General features: G+C 42.6%; 1 protein-coding gene and 1 long non-coding RNA gene across 2 annotated transcripts in view; one reads left to right on the top strand and one right to left on the bottom strand.

Moving 5' to 3' along the window:
* LOC310679981 overlaps window positions 1-22,446 on the top strand; it is a 169,504-nt gene that overhangs the window by 5,630 nt on the left and 141,428 nt on the right. Inside the window, exon 4 of the long non-coding RNA XR_014512581.1 lies at window positions 48-4,726. This is a non-coding gene — a long non-coding RNA (uncharacterized lncRNA). The remainder of the gene's footprint in view (window positions 1-47; window positions 4,727-22,446) is intronic.
* LOC310679955 (small ribosomal subunit protein eS10) lies at window positions 8,806-14,719 on the bottom strand. Its single transcript, XM_083445959.1, has 6 exons — window positions 14,563-14,719; window positions 13,413-13,562; window positions 12,664-12,835; window positions 10,641-10,718; window positions 9,985-10,040; window positions 8,806-8,901 (listed from the first exon to the last, which is right to left on the bottom strand). The coding sequence occupies exons 2-6, from the start codon at window positions 13,560-13,562 to the stop codon at window positions 8,860-8,862; spliced, it is 498 nt and encodes a 165-aa protein (XP_083302085.1). The 5' UTR covers window positions 14,563-14,719; the 3' UTR covers window positions 8,806-8,859.

Genomic DNA, 22,446 nt, shown 5'->3' with positions numbered 1-22,446 from the left:
CTAACCCTAAGAAGAGAATGCATGGCATTTTATCTTCCATCATCTAGGGCAGCTTTAATTGCATTCAAATTGAACGAGAGACGTCCTGAGGATGGAGCACATATGCAGGGCCCCAGATGATGATCGCAAGGTCCAGGTTGGTTCTTAGGAGGAAAGGATGGCGACAAACTCTGTTCTTCCTTACTGACATATAAAATCAAACCAGACCTCTATCGTTTTTACATTGTCCGTAGGGAATGGTGGTGTTTTTTAAAGGGTGATTTCAGTCCCTGTATTGCTTTTGACATCTTAAAGCTACAATCCTATACGCAAGGAAGCCCCACTGAATGCATTGGGATATCAGAGGTTGTCATGAAATGCTTAAGACTGCATTGCAGGTCCCCATTCATTCCTACAGTTAGAAGAAATGGCACTTACTTTGAATTACACCAAGCCAGCTTGTTTTAAACTCTTGCAGCCCAACAGAGCATAACAAATTGAGGTGCCTCCCTCTTTGGCATCCATCAAGGCCACAGGCAAACCACCCTCTCATTTGCTTAAACATTCAGGCAAAAGCTACCCTAAGCCATGAGCGGACATAGTTAGAAGTACAATTCAGTTCTCTGTTCCAATACTGAAAACCACTATTTAGTGTGGAGTAGCTGAGTGTACAGCCAAAAGTTCACACTGTAGCAAACAGGATAACTTCGCAAGGGGTTCCTTTGCAAAGTTTCTTTAATACAGAACACTCTAGTTGGAAAATCTCCAACACAAACTATTAAATCTTTCTGTGTAGGCCATATAACAAAGAAAGAACCTGCAGATGGTTACAAGCATGGCCTAGGCATTTAAGTAGAATTTGTTTTAAAAGCAGAGGTTGATGGTCCTCACATATAAAAGAATTTGAGATGGGATTTGGTATTATTACCAGTTTATCTTTATTTTCTTAAGGTGTGCAGATGTCATTATTGTTTTCTTGCATTAGTACATTTTTATCCCATCTGTCTTCCCAAAAGAGCCCAAAGCAGCAAACAAAACAGTAATAAAATAAAAATTAAAAACATTGACAATGTTTTTACTATTATATCTGCAAGATATTTTAAACCCTCAGTTAATAATAATAATGAGTTATATCATCAGTAGTATTTATTAATTTTTTTGGTTAATTTTTACCAAGGTAACTCAATATATAAACAGACACATTAAAACTGGTATAAAAGAAAACCAAAGACAAATCTAAAAGAGAATCCTATTTTTAAAAGGCAGGATTAAAACATCCCATCCACTCAAGGAGGCTACAGGTGATAATTAAATACCTATACCACCCTTTATTTGAAAACCACAGGGCAGTTTACAATATAAAAATACAAACATACGATAACAAAAAAAAAATCCCACCCTACACACAATTTAAAAGGCCATAGATTGTTTAATTAGCCAAAGGCCTGGAAGAAGAGGAATGTTTTCATCTGGCGCCTAAAGATGTATAACAAAGGCATCAGGCAAGCCACCCTGGGCAGAGCATTGCACAAATGGGGAGCCACCGCAGAAAAGGCCCGTTCTCGTGTTGCCACCCTCCAGACTTCTCACAGAGGCACATGAAGAAGGGCCTCAGATTATTATTGCAGAGTCTAGGTCAGTTAATATGCAGAGAGGTGGGCCTTGAGATTTTGCAGTCCTGAAGCATTTAAGGCTTTATAGGTCAAAACCAGCACTCTGAATTTGGCCCGGAAACTAATTGGTAGCCAGTGCAGTTGGGCCAGGATAAGAACCAAAGGCCTGGTGAAAAGAAATGCTTTTGCCTAGCACTTAAAGCTATGTATTAATGGCACCAGGCAAGCCTCCCAGAGAGAGCATTCCACAAGTGGATTACCACCACTGAACAGTCCTATTCTCATGTTGCCACCCTATGGAGTTCCTGAGGAGGGAGCACATGAGGAAGGGCCCAGATGATGATTGCAAGGTCCATGTTGGTTCTGAGGTCCAGCCTGGTTTTGGTGAGAGGTGGTCCTTGAGTCACATAAGGCTTTATAGGTTAAAAAGGCCCCCCAAACGTAAGTGGACACAATGGCCCCATGTTAAAAGTACAGATTTTATGTACTGTCTAGCATGCAAACATTTCATTATTTATTATTTAACACGGTTTATATATCGCTTAATCAACAAAAACCTCTTAAGCTGTTTACTTGAAGCAATACAAAAAATACCTAATACCAACAAACTCAGAACTTTAAAAGCAGGTAGATACATTTATCAAAATGTATCACTTCCACAGATCAAAATGGACACTTATGTGGTAAGGCAATCCTTCGTAAACTGGTCCCAAGCTGTTGAGTTCAAGGTAGCTCTCCAAGCAAGTGTGGAAGGGGGACTTAGTCCTGTCAGTAATTGGGCTGCAGCATTGTGCAGTAAATCTAGTTCCTGTCTTCTACTACTGTGGTTAAGCTTTCCCACAACTGGTGCAATTGTCATACGAGCCGAAGGCATTCCTAGCCACTAAGGCCAGCTGGGCCTCAATTGACAAAGCTGCATACCTGTTACTTCAGGGGAAATACAACTCCATCCAGGGCAAGCAGCTGGCCACTTTCTGAATAGCACCTTCATCCTGACAGGATTCAAGCCCACCCTGCACCCAGGCACTAGTCCAGGACCTACACAAGTTCTCTTGATTCAGATGTTATGGAGATATAGAACTGAGTGTCATTAACATACTGATAGCTTATAGTGAAATCCTATGCGTGTCAACCCTGAAGCTCTATTTAAAGAAAATGGGATTTACTCCTAGATTCAGTGTATGTGAGATTGCAGCCTTTCTTTGTTGCAGGCATCCATATAAATCAGAAATAAGAGATCTTCTGCCAGTCCACTGTGGACACAATGTCCAAACCTGAAGGGATTCCCATAGCATAGGAGGTAAAAGCTGGGTTTCTTCCTCCTGCCTTCATGATATGCTGACACTGCATCATGCTGTTATATTAAATGGGAAGCCTGTGCATACCCTCCATTTCACCATTAAACCTGTTTTTACTTTTCAGTCCAAAGCATAGCATTGAGTGTCCATGCATGCCAGAGGGGCTGACTACCTATGCCCTATAAGTGTCAGTTCCTCTTGTTGACTTCATAAAGCACAAGTTCAAAATGAGTAGCATTAATAATACCTATGTTATCTGAACAGCAGCTAACCTTGTTAGGGAAACTCAAAGGACTCTAAAGAATAAACTACAACATTAGCCAAAACAATTGCACTTATAACTGATGACTAAAATCCTAGACTATATCTAGAGTGATGATACATGTATACACTGCAACCAAAAGGGGAAATTTAAAGTAAGAATAGACTTTTGCACTAAGAATTATATTTAGCTGACCACAATGTAAAGGCAGTGCTGCCTTTGAATGACAGCGAGACTATTTCAGGTCACCTATGTATGTTATACCACAATACTTCTATTGTGTGCTTGTGTACCTTTAAAGACTAATACATGGATTTACTTGGAAGAAAGTTCCACAATTTATGAGCCTTTCTCCCAATCAAGTGGCATTTCTACACAAAACCCCGATGTATACTACAAGACTAGTGTGATCCAGTCACAACAACAGTAGCTGGTAGTAACAGTAATCTACAATAGGGCAAGAATAATAATAGTTAATAATTTATTATTTCTACCCAACCCATCTGGCTGGGTTTCCCCAGCCACTCTGGGCGGCTTTCAACAAAACATTAAAAACAGAATAAAACTGAATAGATTTACTGAAATCCTAATTCAATAATTTCATACTAGAACTTCCCATTGAAGGAATTACTGAATTAAAACAGCACCCATGACATGAGTGTGCCCTAGCCACGCTAAATATGTCCCCCCGGTAGCTGAACATTACTACTGTGTCCATTCTTTTTCAGAGAGCTTAACCTGTTTTGTAACTTGTGAGGAAAGCAAAAGGTCATTATTGGTAGATGATGTGGCATTTCACACTGGAAGGCAAGTCCCTGGTGATATGACTAACGGATTTATTTTGCAAGACTGTTATCAGCCTTTCCACCATATGAAATATCTGAGCAGCATACAAATAGCTTAAAACAGTATACAATTAAAAAGTAAGTTAAGCAACAAAAAATGCCCAGCTCCTACATCAGTAGGGAACCTCAGACTGGGTGTGGGGGTCAGCAAATGAAGCCCAGGCCTCTCTGTCGGTATCTCTTCCCCAAGCTACAGCCCTGCTTCACACACTCAAGTTTTTGGCTTGCTTGAATTTCTCCTTTAACTTTGATGTCTTGCTTGCCTGGATTGAGGATAGAAAAGGGTTTATGTAGAAGAGAATGTGGGCTTCAAGCTGAAAAAGGTTCCCCACCCTGACCTTAAGGGAGTGTGTGAGAATGTGTGAGAATTACCCAAAACCTGTAATTTATACAGAATGAGCTCCCGATGTCAGAATCTTTTTAGCTGAAAGCTATAGGCGATTAATGATGTTCTGTCACCTTCTCTTCGGGACTGTTCTGTTGCAGGCAGCTCCTAGGTTCATCTGGCTTTGTCAGTCTGTTCCTTCATTTCATTGAAATTCATTTTCACTGAATTTCATTCAGCGTAGCTTTAAGAGTACTTGGGTGGGAGGAGTTCAAGTTTAAGGCCTTGTCCAGGAAAGAAAAATAAATGCAGTTGGAGTGTAGAGATTGTATTGTAGCCCAATGGATCCTGTGGTGTACAGTGGTACCTCGGGTTACATACGCTTCAGGTTACATACACTTCAGGTTACAGACCTAGGTTACAGCTAACCTAGAAATAGTGCTTCAGGTTAAGAACTTTGCTTCAGGATAAGAACAGAAATCGTGCTTCAACGGCGCGGTGGCCCCATTAGCTAAAGTGGTGCTTCAGGTTAAGAACAGACCTCCGGAACGAATTAAGTACTTAACCCGAGGTACCACTGTATTCTACTTGGTAAAGGAATGCAAATGAGATGTCCAAAAATTAAATCTCTTGTGTGAACTGCTGGGGAAATGAAAGCTACTGAAGTCCTCGTAAAATTTCTTAAAGGCCACCTCCTTGAGGATCCAAGAGCAAAGGAAAGACTGTCGAATACTATGAAGCCCTATGTTACCCAGGACAGGGCAGAAAACTTGGGAGGTACAAGATATCCCCTAAATTTGAAATAAGCACCAACAACTTTTTGAAACACACTAATACATGTCCCTTTGGGGGAAAAAGAGATGTGAAAATACTGAGTCTACAAATTGAACCCACCAACAGGGTTTCAATTTAGTACTGTAACTGTTCTTGTAAATAATGTGGAAAACTCACTGTTGCTGTCACCAACAAAGTAATTTCCAGATTATGATTCAATTAATGGATAAGGATGCCTCTGAATTCTATCTCCAGCTGGCTTTTGGGCCACAAACCCAGGTACCAGCTGGGGGAGAAGCATTTCCTAATGGAAAGCAGATCCAGTGCATAGGATGGGCCCTCATCTTGTTCTGAAAATAACTGGAGATCAATGTTGTGTTGCGGGAAGTGGGGGATGTTTTCATTTGCCTCAGATCATGCTAGGTGTGGGTTTATCTAGTGCAACTCAGTGACATCCTGAGATGGGTGGAAACACTTCCTAATGGAGCATTACGCCACAGTATGCAATCTACACAATATATATTTAGCCCAATATTGATTCAGTAGACAATTCCATGAGCACAAAAAGCTCAAACCGTTTTGAGATTTAGAAAAAAAATCTTAAAACAACCAGACTGTCACTGACAAAGCAGCAAAAGAAATGCCCTCTGGACATCCATCTCATTACCTAGTACTAGAAAGCATGCCAACTTTCCCAATCTAAGCAGGGAGCACATTTTTAAAACTAGCAACACAAATCTGAAAACAGTTGCATCTCACTGTGTATTTTGACTAGCCCTAATACAAAATGCAGAGAGAAAACATTAAACCATGTTTGCCTGCTGATATATTTGTACTTCTTGTTATAGCCTCATTAATATTGTGTTTAATTGCATTTCAGTAATGATGCTGGAAAAGAATAAAATCTATTGAGTTGGAGCACAACATTACCAACCACAGAAAAGTTAACATGCAGAGCCATTATGCTCTGTGCAAGTTGGGGAGAGTCAAGAGCTGAATTCTGGGAGGTAGGTGTATGTGTGAATCAGAGATGGAAACCCTTTTTCAAGAGCCACATTCCTTCATGGGCAACTTCTAGGGGCTACATGCAAGTGTGGACAGGGTGAACAGAAAAAGTGTGTGGGTCAAAGCAGATATTCCAGCAACACAAGTCAGATTTCTACACATATGCATATTTTCATTCTTCACCCAGACAAGCAAGAGGCATGTTTAAGGACACATTCTAATCAGGCAGCTTAACATGTGGTCTGCGAAAGTGGGGCATGACCTGGGAAGATTCCCAATAGAGGCCTGGAGGGCTGCATATGGCCCCATGACCTTACATTTCCCACCCTGGTATATACTGTATGCATTGTGTGATTTATTCTGCTTTTGCAAGTCTTGAGAAGGGACCAGGAATTATGCAGAGCAGAAGAATCCTGCCTCACCACTGGAACTCCTATCTAGTCCTTTAAAATCACAATGCAAATTTCTTCAAGACACCAAATTCTGTACTCAATGCACAACTGTCAATTTGTTACTGTCCTAAAACCCTGGTCATTACTCACATACTTAAGCCTATCTTCACAAGCATATGATCCTGACACTGTCTCTCAACCTAACCTATGAGAATAAAATAGGGAGGAGAACCATGTACACCACATTGAATTTCTTTGAGGAAATGTGAAATATAAATGTTAAAATAACAGACGGGCTGAGAGCATGGTCTTCAGAGATCTCATTCCGCCTTAACACCTTATATCAGAAGAAGTCACACCAAAAAGGAAAGCTGGGGATTTCCAATAATGTCTCCTGAAGAGCCCAGAACAAAGTAGCACCTATAAGCAGGATATCACCACCACACTGTGCAAAAAGCAGGTCATTATCACCAATGGCATCATGGTTCTCGAGATATACGCAAGAAGCATGTAAAGGACTGCCCAGTATAATCATACCTCATGTTGTGTTACGTTCATATTGTCTTTTCGGCTTGCGAACGCGGCAAACCCTTCATTGTGCATGCATACACAGAAGCACTCTATCACGCTATGTGCTTGTGCAGAAGCACAGCTCTAGTTGCGGACTTCTCGGGTACGAACGGCAACCCAGAACTGATCGTGTTCACAAGTACAAGTACCACTGTATTGGACACTAGACCAATTTCCTCCAGCTTTACAACAGCAAACACTCTTCTATGTAAAATGGGTATTAAATAGTAAGAGGCAAACATGGTTGGCATGCTAAACGCCGTAACTCAGCTATAAAAAAGGTAAAGGTACCCCTGCCCGTACGGGCCAGTCTTGACAGACTCTGGGGTTGTGCGCCCATCTCACTTAAGAGGCCGGGGGCCAGCGCTGTCCGGAGACACTTCCGGGTCACGTGGCCAGCGTGACAAAGCTGCATCTGGCGAGCCAGCGCAGCACACGGAAACGCCGTTTACCTTCCCGCCAGTAAGCGGTCCCTATTTATCTACTTGCACCCGGGGGTGCTTTCGAACTGCTAGGTTGGCAGGCGCTGGGACCGAGCAACGGGAGCGCACCCCGCCGCGGGATTCGAACCACCAACCTTTCGACCGGCAAGCCCTAGGCGCTGAGGCTTTTACCCACAGCGCCACCCGCGTCCCCCTAACTCAGCTATACTTACTTTATATAAAAAAAATCATACCCTACTTTCACATTGTTCAGCATCTACTGGTGAAACTATATACTGCCTAGATATTTGGCAACCTTATTTAAGAACTGCATTCTATAGTACCTTACACTTCTAATTCATAAATAGAAAAGGTTTCATATATTCGCTGCTCACTTTTTCTTCCAGTTCTCTCCAAATGGTTGTTACTGGCAAATGCTTCGTCCACTATCTCAGTTTCAGTTCTCCATCAGTAAAGTGGAGATTGTGAGCCTTTGTGGAGTTTAATGGATGGAACCAAGCCTCAGGGACAGGAGAGACTATACTTCCAACAACCCCCAATTACAAATACATCCCAATACTGTAGCAAAGCTTTTTATGCTCGGTTGATTGAATCACAAGCTTGCTAAATATGGCAGCCTGTCCTGTTAATCAAAGCTTTTAAAAAAACTATAAAGCCAATACAGCAATCCTATGCTGTACAAAACATACCTAGAAGTATATCCCATTAAATTGTTTGACTTTTTCTAATGATTTTCCCCCCTAACAGTACCAAGGTCAAGCAAGAAGTAGTGTTAATGACTGCTTTTACTTTTTGTGGGACAATGATGCCCAACTATGATTACATTGACTGCTAGTGGCACATCAATCCACGAAGTTGTGAACTATGCAAGCCTGAAATTTAAGGCCAGAACAAATTGCATATAAAATTTCAATTCATTCTGCACAACTTAATCAAATTCCAGGAGGCAAGATAATGATGATTGCATCTAGAGGCAAAGAGGATAACATGGGAGACTCCAGTTAGATGGGGAACATAATCAGGGAAGAATGGCCATAAGATAAGGAAGATAAGTATACCAACAATTAATGCTTCATCCCTCTGACATCAAGAAATCCTTTCCCATTTTCTTCAAGTTAGGAGTCTTAGAAAGAGCCACAAGGATTTGATATCTGTCTTTTAAAGTAAATAGTCAAGATACCACATGTCATCTTACACATACATCATTCCTATTATGTTTTGGGGTTTATCCTCCACATTTTAAAACAAGCAATATTTCACCCATTAAGCTTCATAATTAAATGATTCAAAGCTACAAAGTGCATTTTTCACCTATTTATTATACACAAGATGCAGCCAAACAGCAATAGATGTCTACTGAGGTGGTTGACCACGTCCACGCCCAAAGCCACCTCTCTGTAAATCAAAAAAAGAAAAGGAAAACATTATCAGTGCACCCACAACTACAACACATTTCATTCATTGGCATGATTCATCACTGCCTCTTCTCACTGCTAAAAATAACAGAAGTTACCTGAATTCTAAGATAGGCAAAATGGGGGCCAAAGTGCAACAAAACATCATTTATATGAACAAGAAGGCCATTCAAAGGCACTTATCTATAAAGAAGGCCTGGAGAGCATGCAGGTGAAAAGCAGGCAAGCTGTAGCTCAGACACAAGTTCAATTATTCTAGTCAATGAGAGCCTAGGTCAAGTGTTATCAAAATTTCTACACCAAATTGGACAAGTGAATACACTGCATAGCAATGCATTTAAGCTATCAAGTAGTTGAAAAACACCAGCATTTATCTGGCAGGGCATGCATACTGCATAGGGATCAATTTGCCATAAATAAAATTGTGTTAGGTCAGGAAATAAAGAGTTTACAAGGTGCAACGTGACAATGTAAAAAACCAACAAATGAAAAACCTTGGGAGAAAGTTAGGTAACTCAATATTAATCCCAGATTTACACTGGTAACATTTTGCTATCTTTTATTATTCATTAAACGTGCTATTTGCAAAAATAGCAGCTGTCCCCATTGTCTAATCTAGCAACTCTAGCAAGAGAGATTCTCACATGGGAAGACACCTGCACTTACTGCCCCTGAATATTTGGCTCCCCATTTCTATCTGCATTGGTGACCCCAAACTAGCCAGATGCATTTTTCAATGGAATGGGGACATGTGCCTGCTTCTGGGTTATTATGTGGGACTAGCTGCCCATGACTACAGTTTGCCTGGAGTCTGTGCTGCCTAATCATCATCACCCTATGCTGTTTCAGAATTCATATTGGACTCAGAAGATAGCTTTATTAGCATGTGCCATCCATATTATTACCCCAGCAATATAAACAGAAGCCTGAAATACATGTAATTGTGCCTGCAATACTGTTGCCAACTCAACAAGGAAGATATGAAAGTGTCTGATTTTGGTCAGAGGCGCTTACATGTTCTTTTAAGCATTTGCATAAAATTAAATATTCTATATATACTTACAAACTGAAATTCAGTAGCTGACCCAGCTCCAGCCTCTGCCTTCTTGTCAGCACCAGCTGAGAAGAAAAAACACTCTACATTATTCAAGACAAGGAGTACCACGTAGAGACGTATCTATAATCTTTGAAAGCATTTTTAAAGCATCAGAATGCTAACGGTCATGATATTAAATGATATAACAGTCATGATATTATTTAGGCATACGTTACTTATGCAAGTTGATTGCATGAATACAATATTCCTGCCCTACAAATGCTCTTGCCCTGGCAGTATCCCTTTCCTACTCTGGGAAGCTTGACAAGCCCAGCCAACCTTCCCACCAGTTTAGAATATAAGCAGAGGGGAATTGCACCATTATGTCACACTTCACTTTTTATCTTAGCGCAACTCCAAAGCACAACTGGAGGGATTATCGCAAAAGCCCAGGATTAGGGCTGTGTTGCTCATGCGCTCATATTCAGAGACTGTCCAACTCCCAATAGGGGAAGGTTCCTAGGTACCAGCAACCACGTTTTGGCTGGTTCCCAAGGCTAGCCAATACGTGCTGTATTTCCTCCAAACTTCAATACTATCTCATTTTAAATAAATGAAAAGCTAGGTATATGTACAAGAAAACAATGGCAGAGACCGGTTAACCTCTTGTTTTAAACACTTACGAGGAGCAGCACTGCGTCTGTAGGTGTCTCTGTCAGCCTCTCCCCGTGTAAGGCGAGCAGGACGCTCACCCTCCAAACCTGAAAAGGCAAAAACAGGACAAATCAATCAAGAAGCTTTCAGCTTAACAGTCATAGGGTTTTAAGCTGTTCTTCAAAAACGTATATATTATTTAAAATTAAGTCAGTAGTATTTATTAACCACATTGTGTACCAGTGTGTTGATAGAACATTTTTATTACAAGGTAAAGGACTTCAAAAATACCAAATACATTTCTCCCTTGAAAAGTGCTATTTTTCTAACAGTTCAGCTGAAAGCTAAACCATTTGGACCACTCTTAACCATTTTGAAAAAAATCGTCTTTCAATTCAATGGAGGTCTATGCTTCAAACTACCAAAACATGCAACTCACCAGGTAGACTTGAGCAACACAATTTGGCAACTCAATACACTACTTTAAGGCTACAACTGAGAATGAAATGAGATGTACTAGAAAGAAGGTGGATAAAAACAGAACAATCACCTTCACTATGATCTAAGCATTATTTGAGGAATGAGCAACCGTCACTGCCTTCAACCCGTGGGCCTGAATTCCTGGTAGTGTTGAATGCTAAACTTACAGTGAATTCTCTATTGGCAAGGTAAGTTGATACACACAAAGCCACTTGTCATAAAGCAGGCAGTACATGGCTGTTGTATCCCAAGCAGCTGCCTCCCTTGTACATTTAAAACCAGACTAGATTTTCATCTATTGGGTATCGGTCATGGTCAAAATTCTGTACATGGTTGGGCTTACAGCTGGATGAACCTGAAAACAGATCCAAGAGACCTATGCTATTGTGACAGACGAATCTATAGCAGCAACACTCCGCTAATAACTGAATGCACTATCAAATATGTAAGAATCACCTAATCAAGTAAAGTCGTACCTTGGATCCTGAACGCCTTGGTACTTAAGACGTTTTGGCTCCCAAGCGCCGCAAACCCAGAAGTGAGTGTTCGGTTTGCAAACATTCTTTGGAACCCAAACGTTAAACAGGGCTTCTGCGGCTTCTGATTGGCTGCAGGAGCTTCCTGCAGCCAATCAGAAGCTGCGCTTTGGTTTCTGAACATTTTGGAAGTCAAACAGACTTCCGGAACAGATTCTGTTCGACTTCCAAGGTATGACTGTATACAACTGCCTGTAAGCTTATTCGATATGTCAACATGAGAGTGCAAAGCATGTGTAAAAACCATAGGAAATAAATTCAAACAGAACTCTGCTGAATGTGTCACAGTTCAAAACTGTACATGGCCTTGATGTGGCAATATTAATTATTTTCTTTTCAAGGCAAAACAAAAGTTAGCAGTCTGACCAGTATCATTCTTATGACCGTGCTTATATGACCAAAGAGACTTTTTAGGACTGATTCACCTGGACAACCTAAAGGTAAATTAAGCTAGAAACATTTCATTAAACTGTAGAGTTTTCTAAGATACAATGTCTCCAATAGATTCACACCTACAAGGATAATGAAACACCTCCATATCCAGCCCAGAAATATATTTGGCAAAGTCAGGCTTCTTAACACTGTGCTCCCTTAATTTAGCTCCAATAAAATATAGCTGTCTTGGATGTAGAAATGAATAGTGGTAAGGAGCCTTAGTTAGCAAAATACAAATGAATGCAATAAACTGTTCCGTTCCTGCATTGCAGGGGATTGGATTAGATGGCCCTTGGGGTCCCTTCCAACTCAACAATTCTGATTCCTAAAGTCAATGGCCTAGTAATTTGTACAAGTTGAACTCATAGTACCTGCAACCTATCAGACACTTGTCCTTCTGTAACGGTGCATTCACACAGTTGAAGGCACATCCCAGCAGAAATACTTAAATGTTTGTGTCCTAGTCTTCAGATCTAGAGGACTTTGTGAGAATCACGTTCACAAATCCAAGTGCTTTTGCCAAAATGCTTCATCCAAGGAAAGCAATTCTGGACGCTACGTCAACAGCAAACCCAAGCAAGTAATGTAAATTAAAGCTTACCTTTTGGCCGGGGTCGTCCAGTTTCAGGACGACTGCGACGCAAGGTGGCAGGCACAATTTCAGGCGGCAGATGGAGATAGTCCCTCAAGTACTGGATGCCCTCATTGGTCAAATACCAGTAGAAATGCCTCCATGCAAACTGCTCCTTCACATAACCACGAGATTTCAGCGACTAAGAAGATATAAGTCTAGTTATAATTATCGTTAATACTTATTTGTTCACAGTAATTCTTAATAACGTTAATTAACACTAACAACTTTCTACATCTTGAACTCTACATGCAAACATTAGTGGCAAAGACCAGAGGAAGCTCATCGTTAGGGATGGGGAGAGGGGAACGAATCATCGCCAGTTTTAAAAGATGGATTATGTTGTATAATGAGATTGCAGATGTTTATGTAAGTGTTCTGTAAAATATGGCAAGTATTTGGTATTCCCTTTCTTCCTACCACTATGTTAATAAAACTGTTACGCACCTTTAGGCTTCCCTACCTTACTAGCCTAGCTTTCAACCTTTCTTAATTCCAATTGGCAACACAGGACCCAATTTAAAATTATTTACTGCAAAGATATTTCAGGGAGGTGAAAGTTGCACTTCCTGCACTCACTTCTTCTATGCAACTATTAGAAGCACAGAAGCCTTGACCTGGAACGGTTAGAGTTTTTCAGAAAATGTTGGCTATGCTACCACTGGTGCAACTCACTTAACGTCAGGGTGCAACATACCAGTTGAAAGCCAGTGCCTTACCTGCATTGCTTTCATGACATGGAGGTTGGGCACATTTTTGTCTGCCAGTTCTGGGTGTTTAGGCATATGAACATCTTTCTTAGCTACCATCACTCCCTCCTTAAAAAGGAGTTCGTAGATGGCAATGCGGTTTTTTTTAGGCATCAACATCTGTAGGAAAATATAGATTCAATTTTAAAGAGCCGCCCCTTTTTTAGTTCAAAGTTCACACACACACACACACACACACACACACACGTTCTCAAGAAAATGGTACAAAGTAACCCAGCACATTATTTTACTGCTCTGTTGGAAGCTGAAGAGTATGAAAGAAAAGGTGCATACTAAGCTTACATTAAAATGTTGTATACCTCAATTTTAAGCAATGCTAGACAAGACCTGCCTTATACCAAATCAGATTCTCTAAAATATTGATATGAATTGAACATGGGACCCTTTGCACTGACTTTCTCTGGCAACATCCGTGCAGAATACTCAGAAAAGCAAGTTCCATATAAACAACCGGTGCTCAATGCAGCCTCCACTAACTATTACAGCAAGCATCAAGTTTGACGATAGTGAGAACTTTTGACTTGAAAGCTGTAATCTTAGATACTGTACACTTATTTACCCCATTCAACTCAATGTGACTTTCTGCCAAATAACTATGCATATAGTATCAGGCTATTAAGATAGTTTCAAATAAAAGCTTCCCTAGCAAAGCCCCCATTTTTATCATTAGCCTAGCTGTCTTCATTTAAAGCCCTAAAACGACCTCTCACCACTCCCTGCTTTGCTTCTTTGCAGAACACGTTCACGGACACACAACTTCCATTTTACGATCGGCTTATTATATACCATGCACGTGCTCCTCGAGGGAGACGGGCGCGAGGGCTAAGCTAGTGTTAAGTCTCCCAAACCCACACGCACTCCTACTTCAACTCTAGAGGAGCCGCGGCCTGGCATAACAAACTGCCGCCTTCCAGCCGGGCACCCAATCCCCGCCCCGCATCCATGCCCCGTTTTCCATCTCCGACTCCCCTCCGGCCAAAACGAGCCGGGCAGGGAGGAAGAGCAAGGCGCCCAGGCGTAGCAAAGTGAGGAGCCGGGCCGACCAGGCGCAGGATGGAGGCGATGCGAGGAAGATGGGGCGGCCAGAGCAAGGCCTTACCGTGGCGGCGGCAAGAGGCTCGAACGCTGGAAAGGAAGGAGCATGCGCAGTGCGAGCACTTCCTCTCTTAGAAGGACCCTTGCGTTTAAAGAGGTGGCTACTGCACTGCCCGAGAGTTCTGTTCTCTATGTCCCTGCTCAACTATCGTGGACCCGGAAATAGGGAAAGCGTCCGATTAGAAATACTAATCTAATCGCTACTCAGGGAAGCTGTAATTATAGCTGTCTCTGATGTATGTTACTTTATTTTCTTGTGAAAGTTCTTTTTTTTAAAAAAACCATAAATATACAATGAAGACCCAAAACTGTAATAAGTAATGATGTCTCTAATTAACCTTTTGTGTACACTTCTTTATTTCATACATTACCAAGCAAAATACAGCTAAGCCTAGCATTTGCTGCATTAAAGCAGTCTTGGGAATAAGGAAGTACTGGGGCTTGAATCAATTTTGTGCTTAGAATCTGGGTGCTGCTGAGGCCTTTTCTATATTGATATATTCGTGCGGCAAATTAATTACAACGTTGCATTCATACACTGGCGCCTTCCAGTTGAGCTCCTGCAGTTGCACTCTTGCGAGGAGCTGCCTTTCAAGACCGATCAGAAACTCGTAACTGGCACAAGATTAACCCTCCACCCTCCCATTCCTGACGGGTGCCAGGTGGTCAAAGCATGCTACACCTATATTGGTCAGTTGCACTGGTTGCCAGCACGTTTCCAGGCCCAATTCAAAGTTCTGGATGTGTCCTTTAAAGCCCCTAGCAATTTGATTTAGCTAAAGGACCACCTACACCAGAGGTGGAGGCCCTCAGGACACCTTTGCCTCTGACCCCAACAACACCACTGGTATGTGGCCCTTGGGAATGGAGTGTGGCCCTCAGAAATAACCGGTAGGTTTCTCACCACTGGCCTAGGATTGCCGTATTTCAAAAAGTGAAAATTCAGACACAAGAGAGGGAAAGATAAGTTTTTGAGCTATTTTTAAGTAAATTCGCCAAAATCTACACTTCCTACATGGGTTGCCATATGTCTGTATTTTCCCAGACATTTAAGTGTTTTCCGCCCAGGCACTGTTTCTGACGGCTGAATCCCGGCAATGTCTGGGAAATTCCAGACCTATGGCAACCCTAGATTATCATCATCATCATTAAATGTCATTTAATAATGCCAGGCTACCTGTACCTCAAAATCTACATCAGAGAGTCTGCTCAGAAGCCTTATCCCTTATATCCTGTCAGTGAGCTTTGAAGACCTACTTTTCCCATGGCGCTCTTGATGGGCTAAACTGAGTGCCTTTGGGAGCAAAGGTGGGGTGTCAAATTAATAAATAAATAAAATAAATAAAACTGGGGCTGCTAGGCTGAAGCCATCTGAATTTTTATTGCTACAGTTTCATTGTTTGGCAATGGATTTTAGGGTTAGTCATATTTTAAATGGTTTTTTATTGTGTTTGGCTTTGTATTTGCATTTATGTTATGAGATGCTTTGTGAAGCATGTGCTTAAAAAGTGGGCTATAAATTGTTTAAATAAAGAAGTAATGTGTAATGTGCTATATTACACAAGGAAAAAATGCAGGATGCAGGGCATGCAGAAAATTGGGCTGCGCAAGTAAACACAGAATGCAACAAAAAATGGTCTTCAAGGGGGTTTATGCAGCGTCTATGCCTGTACAGCTGCATGAGATCCTGCATCCCTACAAGGGTCAACGTTCTTACATTCCAGGTTCCTATGCAATATTTTTCTTTACAGCACTGGACTTTCCTTTCACTTCCAGGCATATCTGCAACTGAGCGTCCTTTCGGCTTTGGCCCAGCCACTTCATCAGCTCTGAATCTACTTGTACTTGTCCTCCGCTCTTCCCCAGTAGCATGTTGGACGCCTTCCGACCTGAGGGGCTCATCTTCCAGCGTCATAACTTTTATATGCCTGTTGTCTTTGTCCATGGAGTTTTCTTGGCAGGGATACTGGAGTGGCTTGCCGGTTCCTGCTCCAGGTGGATCACGTTTGGTCAAAACTCTCCACTATGACCTGTGCATCTTGGGTGGCCCTGCACGGCATAGCTCTTAGTTTCTCTGAGTTATCAAGCCCCTTCGCCACGGCAAGGCAGTGATCCATGAAGGGGTAGCTGTGTGCAATGAAGAACAGGTTTCCCACCTACAGCTGGTAACCAGTTGACCTTGGCTCTTTACTCCCTTGAAAATATTTGACTTCCTAACTGAGTTCTTATGGAGATGCCATGGTGAAACTGTTTGGTGTGATTGTTCAAATACAGTTACCAAGGAAATAAATATGTGTGAAAATGTTTTTCTATGTGTAAAGATTAAACAAAAGTTCCTTTTCTCCCTCTGGGGTATGGGAAACTTTCATAAACTATGGTCCTGCCCACAGAAGACCAGAAGGGGGCAGTGTAATTATTAAAATAAACTAGGTTCCTGAAATTTTCACCAAGGCGGGCCTTAAATGATTCTTAGAAAGTGATGTAGAAACAAAATACAGTATCCTCCCTCTTTCTACTGCTCCACTCTCACACTCGTGCCATGCGTCACAGAGCTAAAATAGTCACTGAGTACTTCTTTTTTTCTCATTGTTATTAAGAAATGCAATGGATAAAAATGCAGTGGGACCTCGGGTTAAGTACTTAATTCGTTCCAGAAGTCCATTCTTAACCTGAAACTGTTATTAACCTGAGGCACCACTTTAGCTAATGGGGCCTCCTGCTGCCACCGCGCCGCCAGAGCACAATTTCTGTTCTCATCCTGAAGCAAAGTTCTTAACCTGAAGTATTATTTCTAGGTTAGCGGAGTCTGTAACCTGAAGCGTCTGTAACCCGAGGTACCACTGTACAGATGTTTACTGCAAATAGAACAAGCTAAGGAAGGGAAATTGGTGCAGGGTCCTGATCTAGTTCAGGCACACATTCTGGATCAGGGCCCGCTGACTGCTTTTTCTTCAAAATAAAAGTGACTGGTTTAAAAACATGCTTTCAAAAAATTGTGAATCATCTTGGTTTCAAAGAATATCACGGAGTATTTTCTTTTTGGCCCCTGCAGCTGTGCTGTGGGATGCCACAGGGCGCCATCCTTTCCTCAATGTTATGTAACATGTATATGAAATCATTGGGCGCTGTCATTAGAAGATTTTGTGCAAGGTGTCATCAGTATGATGATGATGATATCCAGATTTATTTCTGTGTAACACTTGAATTAGGAGAAGCCATTCAAGCCGTAGGCCAGTGGCTGAATGAGGGCCAACAAACTGATTCTGAATTCTGGCAAGCCACAGGTATTGTGGGTGAGCAGTACCCAAGTCTGGATAATTGGTCGATCACTTGCTTTGGAAGGGGGTCATACTCCCTCTGAAAGAGGAGGTTCATAGTTTAGGGATGCTAATTGATCCATCCCTGTTACTAGAGGCCTAGGTGAGCCCAGTAACTAGGAGTGCCTTCTACCAGCTTTGATTGCGAACATCTCCAAATCTTCTGGTTGGCCCAAAAGATGTAAAGGTAAAAGGTAAAGGGACCCCTGACCATTAGAGGTCCAGTCATGGCCGACTCTGGGGTTGCGGCGCTCATCTCGCTTTACTGGCCGAGGGAGCCGGTGTACTAATCATGTGGCCAGCATGATTAAGCCGCTTCTGGCGAACCAGAGCAGCACACGTAAATGCTGTTTACCTTCCCGCCGGAGCCGTACCTATTTATCTACTTGCACTTTGACATGCTTTCGAACTGCTAGGTTGGCAGGAGCAGGGACCGAGCAATTGGAGCTCACCCCGTCGTGGGGATTTGAACCGCCGACCTTCTGATCAGCAAGTCCTAGGCTCTGTGGTTTAACCCACAGCGCCACCCGCGTCCCAGAAGATGTAGCCAGTGTCAAATGCAATGGCTTGACTGTTGGCACAGAATATCACAATCATGTAACTCTATTGTTAAAATAATTGCACTGGCTGCCAGTGAGCTACCAGGCTAAGTTCAAGGTACTAGTGCTAATGTAAAAAGCCTTCACAGCTCAGGAGTAGGCTGCCGAAAAGCCTGTATCACCTTTCTATATCAAAGAGGTGCTCCTGCAGATGCCATCCGAGCAATAGGTCTGCCCCGTACAATGTAGGAATCAGACTTTTAGTGTAGCAGCACCTGCCATTTGGAACTTCCTCCCATGGAATATTAGACAGGCACCATCTCTATTAGCGTTTTGGTGACTGTTTAACACCTTCCTCTTCCAACAAGCATTCTTAAGTGGACATTTTTATCCCAGTCTTTATCTGCATCAGACTAGAAATTGTAATTTACACGTTTTTGTTGTTAATTGCTTCAGGTTGCTTCACCAGAGGCATTTCATAAATGAAATGAAATAAATAATATGGTCCTAAGGGTGGGAGTTATCAGAGTCTACCTAAAGCACTCTTCAGTTGGAGGATGGCATTCATAGAGCTGTATCTTCACAAGAGCCCTTTCAAGCCTTGAAAACATTATTCATTATAGTTTTGCACATATAAGCCAATCTTCTTCCACATACCAGCACCTCTGCACTCTTTCAAAAACTGTGCCTGCTCATTTCTGTCTGTTGTGTAGCTCTTAAGAGCGATAGACCTGTGTTGGAGGGAGGTAGCAACCCTAGGGACGCGGGGGGCACTGTGGGTTAAACCACAGAGCCTAGGACTTGCCGATCAGAAGGTCGGCTGTTCGAATCCCCATGATGGGGTGAGCTCCCGTTGCTTGGTCCCTGCTCCTGCCAACCTAGTAGTTCGAAAGCACGTCAAAGTGCAAGTAGATAAATAGGTACTGCTCCGGCGGGAAGGTAAATGGCGTTTCCGTGCACTGCTCTGGTTCGCCAGAAGCGGCTTAGTCATGCTGGCCACATGAACTGGAAACTGTACACCAGCTCCCTTGGCCAATAAAGCGAGATGAGCGCCGCAACCCCAGAGTCGGTCATGACTGGACCTAACGGTCAGGGGTCCCTTTACCTTTACTTAGCAACCCTAGATATTAAATAGAAGCCACTGAACCTTTCAGATTAAGTGATATAGTCTTTGGCTTCCACTCCTCAACCTTTCCAGGAGAACAGGGAAACCAGCAGATTTTCTTGCTGATCAAATCAAGCATCATGTGGCTCCACCTGACATCCAGCTCAGCCTTCTGATTGGACAAAAAAGCCCACTTTCCCCAAATAATCCCGAGAAGTGTAGTCTGCTAAGGGTGGTGGGAGCTGTCGTTCTGTGAGGGGTACATTTCCCAGGATTCTCTGGGGGAAGTCATGTGCTTTAAATGTGCATTGAATGTGATTTAAATGTATGGTGTGGGTCTGCTTAAAAGTTACTCTTCGTGTTCCTTCCCTTTTAAAAGCAACTCCTTCTAAAAGTCTGAGTCAGAGCAGTGGAGAGATGGAGCTCCTCTACACCAGCCTAGTTTCATCACAGCCATGTACCAGTTTAACATCTCACATTGCATCTATGCCACCAATCAGGGACTGTGTAAAGGAGAATGAATAATACAGGAGAAGGGCAGCAGTCAGCTTTGGCTGAGTAGGCAATGAGAGAGAGGTTCCCCAGAGGACTGTCAATGCTGTCCCAGCTCAAATAACTATGCTCTTGTTTCTGGTGCGTATGTAAACCAACCAACACAGAGCCACTTACTAGATGCAAGGTCTGAAGGAAAGGGTGTCTGTAACATCTCAAATCAATGCCAGAGGGCAGGTGTGAGAATCCCAACCCCCATTTATATACTCCATGCTAATGTAAAAGGAAGAAATTAACATCACAGACTATGGCTGCATACCGCATTTAGATCTGTGTCCTGTTCTGTGCTCCTTCTTTTACTCTTCCTTGTTTCATATATTCACCTACACCCATCTAGAATTATTACAGTGAATGCTTCCTCCTCCTCTTTTGCTTCCTCTGGATAAAATGCATGTGGTGTTGCCATACATGTACATCCCCCTTTGCCCTGCAAATAGGTTCACCTTTGCAAGGATCTTCATTATCCAATGGATAATCGCGTATAGGGAACTGGATCCAACTGGTGGGCAAAATCTTTATCCCCATCCCCCACCTAGCCACACAAGCCAAGGTTGACGAGTGGGTAGTGCTACACACCTGTCCTTGTGATGTCAGGTGACCCAATTCTGCCTGGATGGATGATCAGCTGATAGTTGGGTCTTGCATGATAGCTCTATGTGCTGCCCTTTTCAAACCCTACCAATCAGCTGATGCAAGGGCTTTGCTGGTGCTTCTGAGCATAGGAATACAGTAAACTGCTTTATTCTGAGTCACACTATTCATCCATCTAGCTCAGGATAGTCTACACAGAGCTGGCAGCAGAGATTTTAAACACGGGTCTCTCCCAGCCCTACCTGAGCATGCCAGGAATTGAACCTGGGGTCTCCTGCATGCAAATTATATACTTTACCATTGAGCTATGGTTCCTTCCCAAACTCCCAGACTACTTTAGAAATGCACATTTAGGGCATGTCCCAGCATTGTGTTGTGTGGATAAGCAGCGCTCTGAGTCAGACTACTAGTAGTCACTCACAAGCATGCCCAAGGCCAGTCCCTAAGCCAACTGTTGCAAGTTCAGACATATATGAAGCTACTGTAATGCCTCACATAGTGGTGGTACCTCTAAACTTCCACAGAGGGGAGTATTCTCTAGGGCTTCCACTGGCTATGCAGTTACTGAAGGAATTTAGAACTGCCATCATTATTCCGTCTGCTTTTACTCTTGCTGTCTGAGCTGATCCTGCCAGGCCATCTGGACTAAGAGCAATCAGCACAGGAGCTGGAACCTTCAATGTGGGTTGTCTGACTCGTAATCTGATTCAGAATGCTGATCCCTGCAAAATGCTATATATAGAAGCGACCATTTTTTGAGGTACTTCCAGTTGCGCTTCCTGATTCAGCACTATCATTACTGCTGGGAGCCACATCTGCAAGTGCCCTTACTTTGCCTCAGGGAACTTCCAGATTGTCTCTATTTTGGGGTGGCATTCAATCGCATACTGCCAAATTCAGATTGTGCAATTTGGGTTAATTTTGGTTTTCTTGTGCAACAAACCTTCTTCCTCCATCCCCACCTCCAAAGTGACAGGAAAATGCACTGGGAAGTGCAGGATTAGGATAGCAAATGCTATCTGGATTGTCTGGAAGTGACCTTTGAGGCTAGGACTCAGGTAGGGTGGGTTGGATTCCAGGACACCCCACAGAGTTCATTTTCTGCCCCAAATTGTTTTGGAGGAGATGACTTCTGTCTGCACACAAGGCCCTTGGGTAGACAGAACCCCACTGCTTTCAGCCTAGACAGGAACTGCTCAAGCGTCATGTCAAAAGGAGAGGCAGCTGTGGAGAGGCAGGTGCCATTTGTCTTTAATGGCAAATGAGCCAGCCGCTCTCATGCAGAAAGGCTGCAGTAATGTGGATGTCATGGCAAGACATTCCTGCAGAGGAGGCAGGTCATTTCCATCAAGGTCAGAAGCTATATCTGACAAGTTAAGTACGGTAAGTTTGTTCCCGTTTGGAACTTAGGTGGGTGACTGTAAAGAGTGCAGGAAATGTTATAGAGCAAACCTCCTTTCTACCCTTGATTAAATCAGGATCAAGTCTCCTCAACTCCCACCTAGTCAATGCTTTGACTTGCCTCAGGAATTATCAGGCTGTTGGTTTGGTGTGGTGGTTTTTGCAATTTAACCATTTTCTTGTGACACAAAAGAGAACAAAGTCAGAAGCAAACATTTTTGAGGTGATGTGAACCTTTCCAGGGGGCAGCTGCCCTCCTCCAAATCAAGTAAATAATACTTAACAATCTGACCAACTGCATCGCAGAAAGCTCGCTTCTGCCCCCTCCCATAAATCTTGGGCCCCCTAACATTTGTCCATGTTTGGGGCAGTAAGTAAATGTT

The sequence above is a fragment of the Podarcis tiliguerta genome (assembly GCF_965153285.1).
Source record: "Podarcis tiliguerta genome assembly, chromosome: 6".
Classification (NCBI taxonomy): domain Eukaryota; kingdom Metazoa; phylum Chordata; class Lepidosauria; order Squamata; family Lacertidae; genus Podarcis; species Podarcis tiliguerta.
The sequence above is the reverse complement of the archived record's forward strand: the minus strand, read 5'-3'. Positions and strand labels throughout refer to the sequence as shown.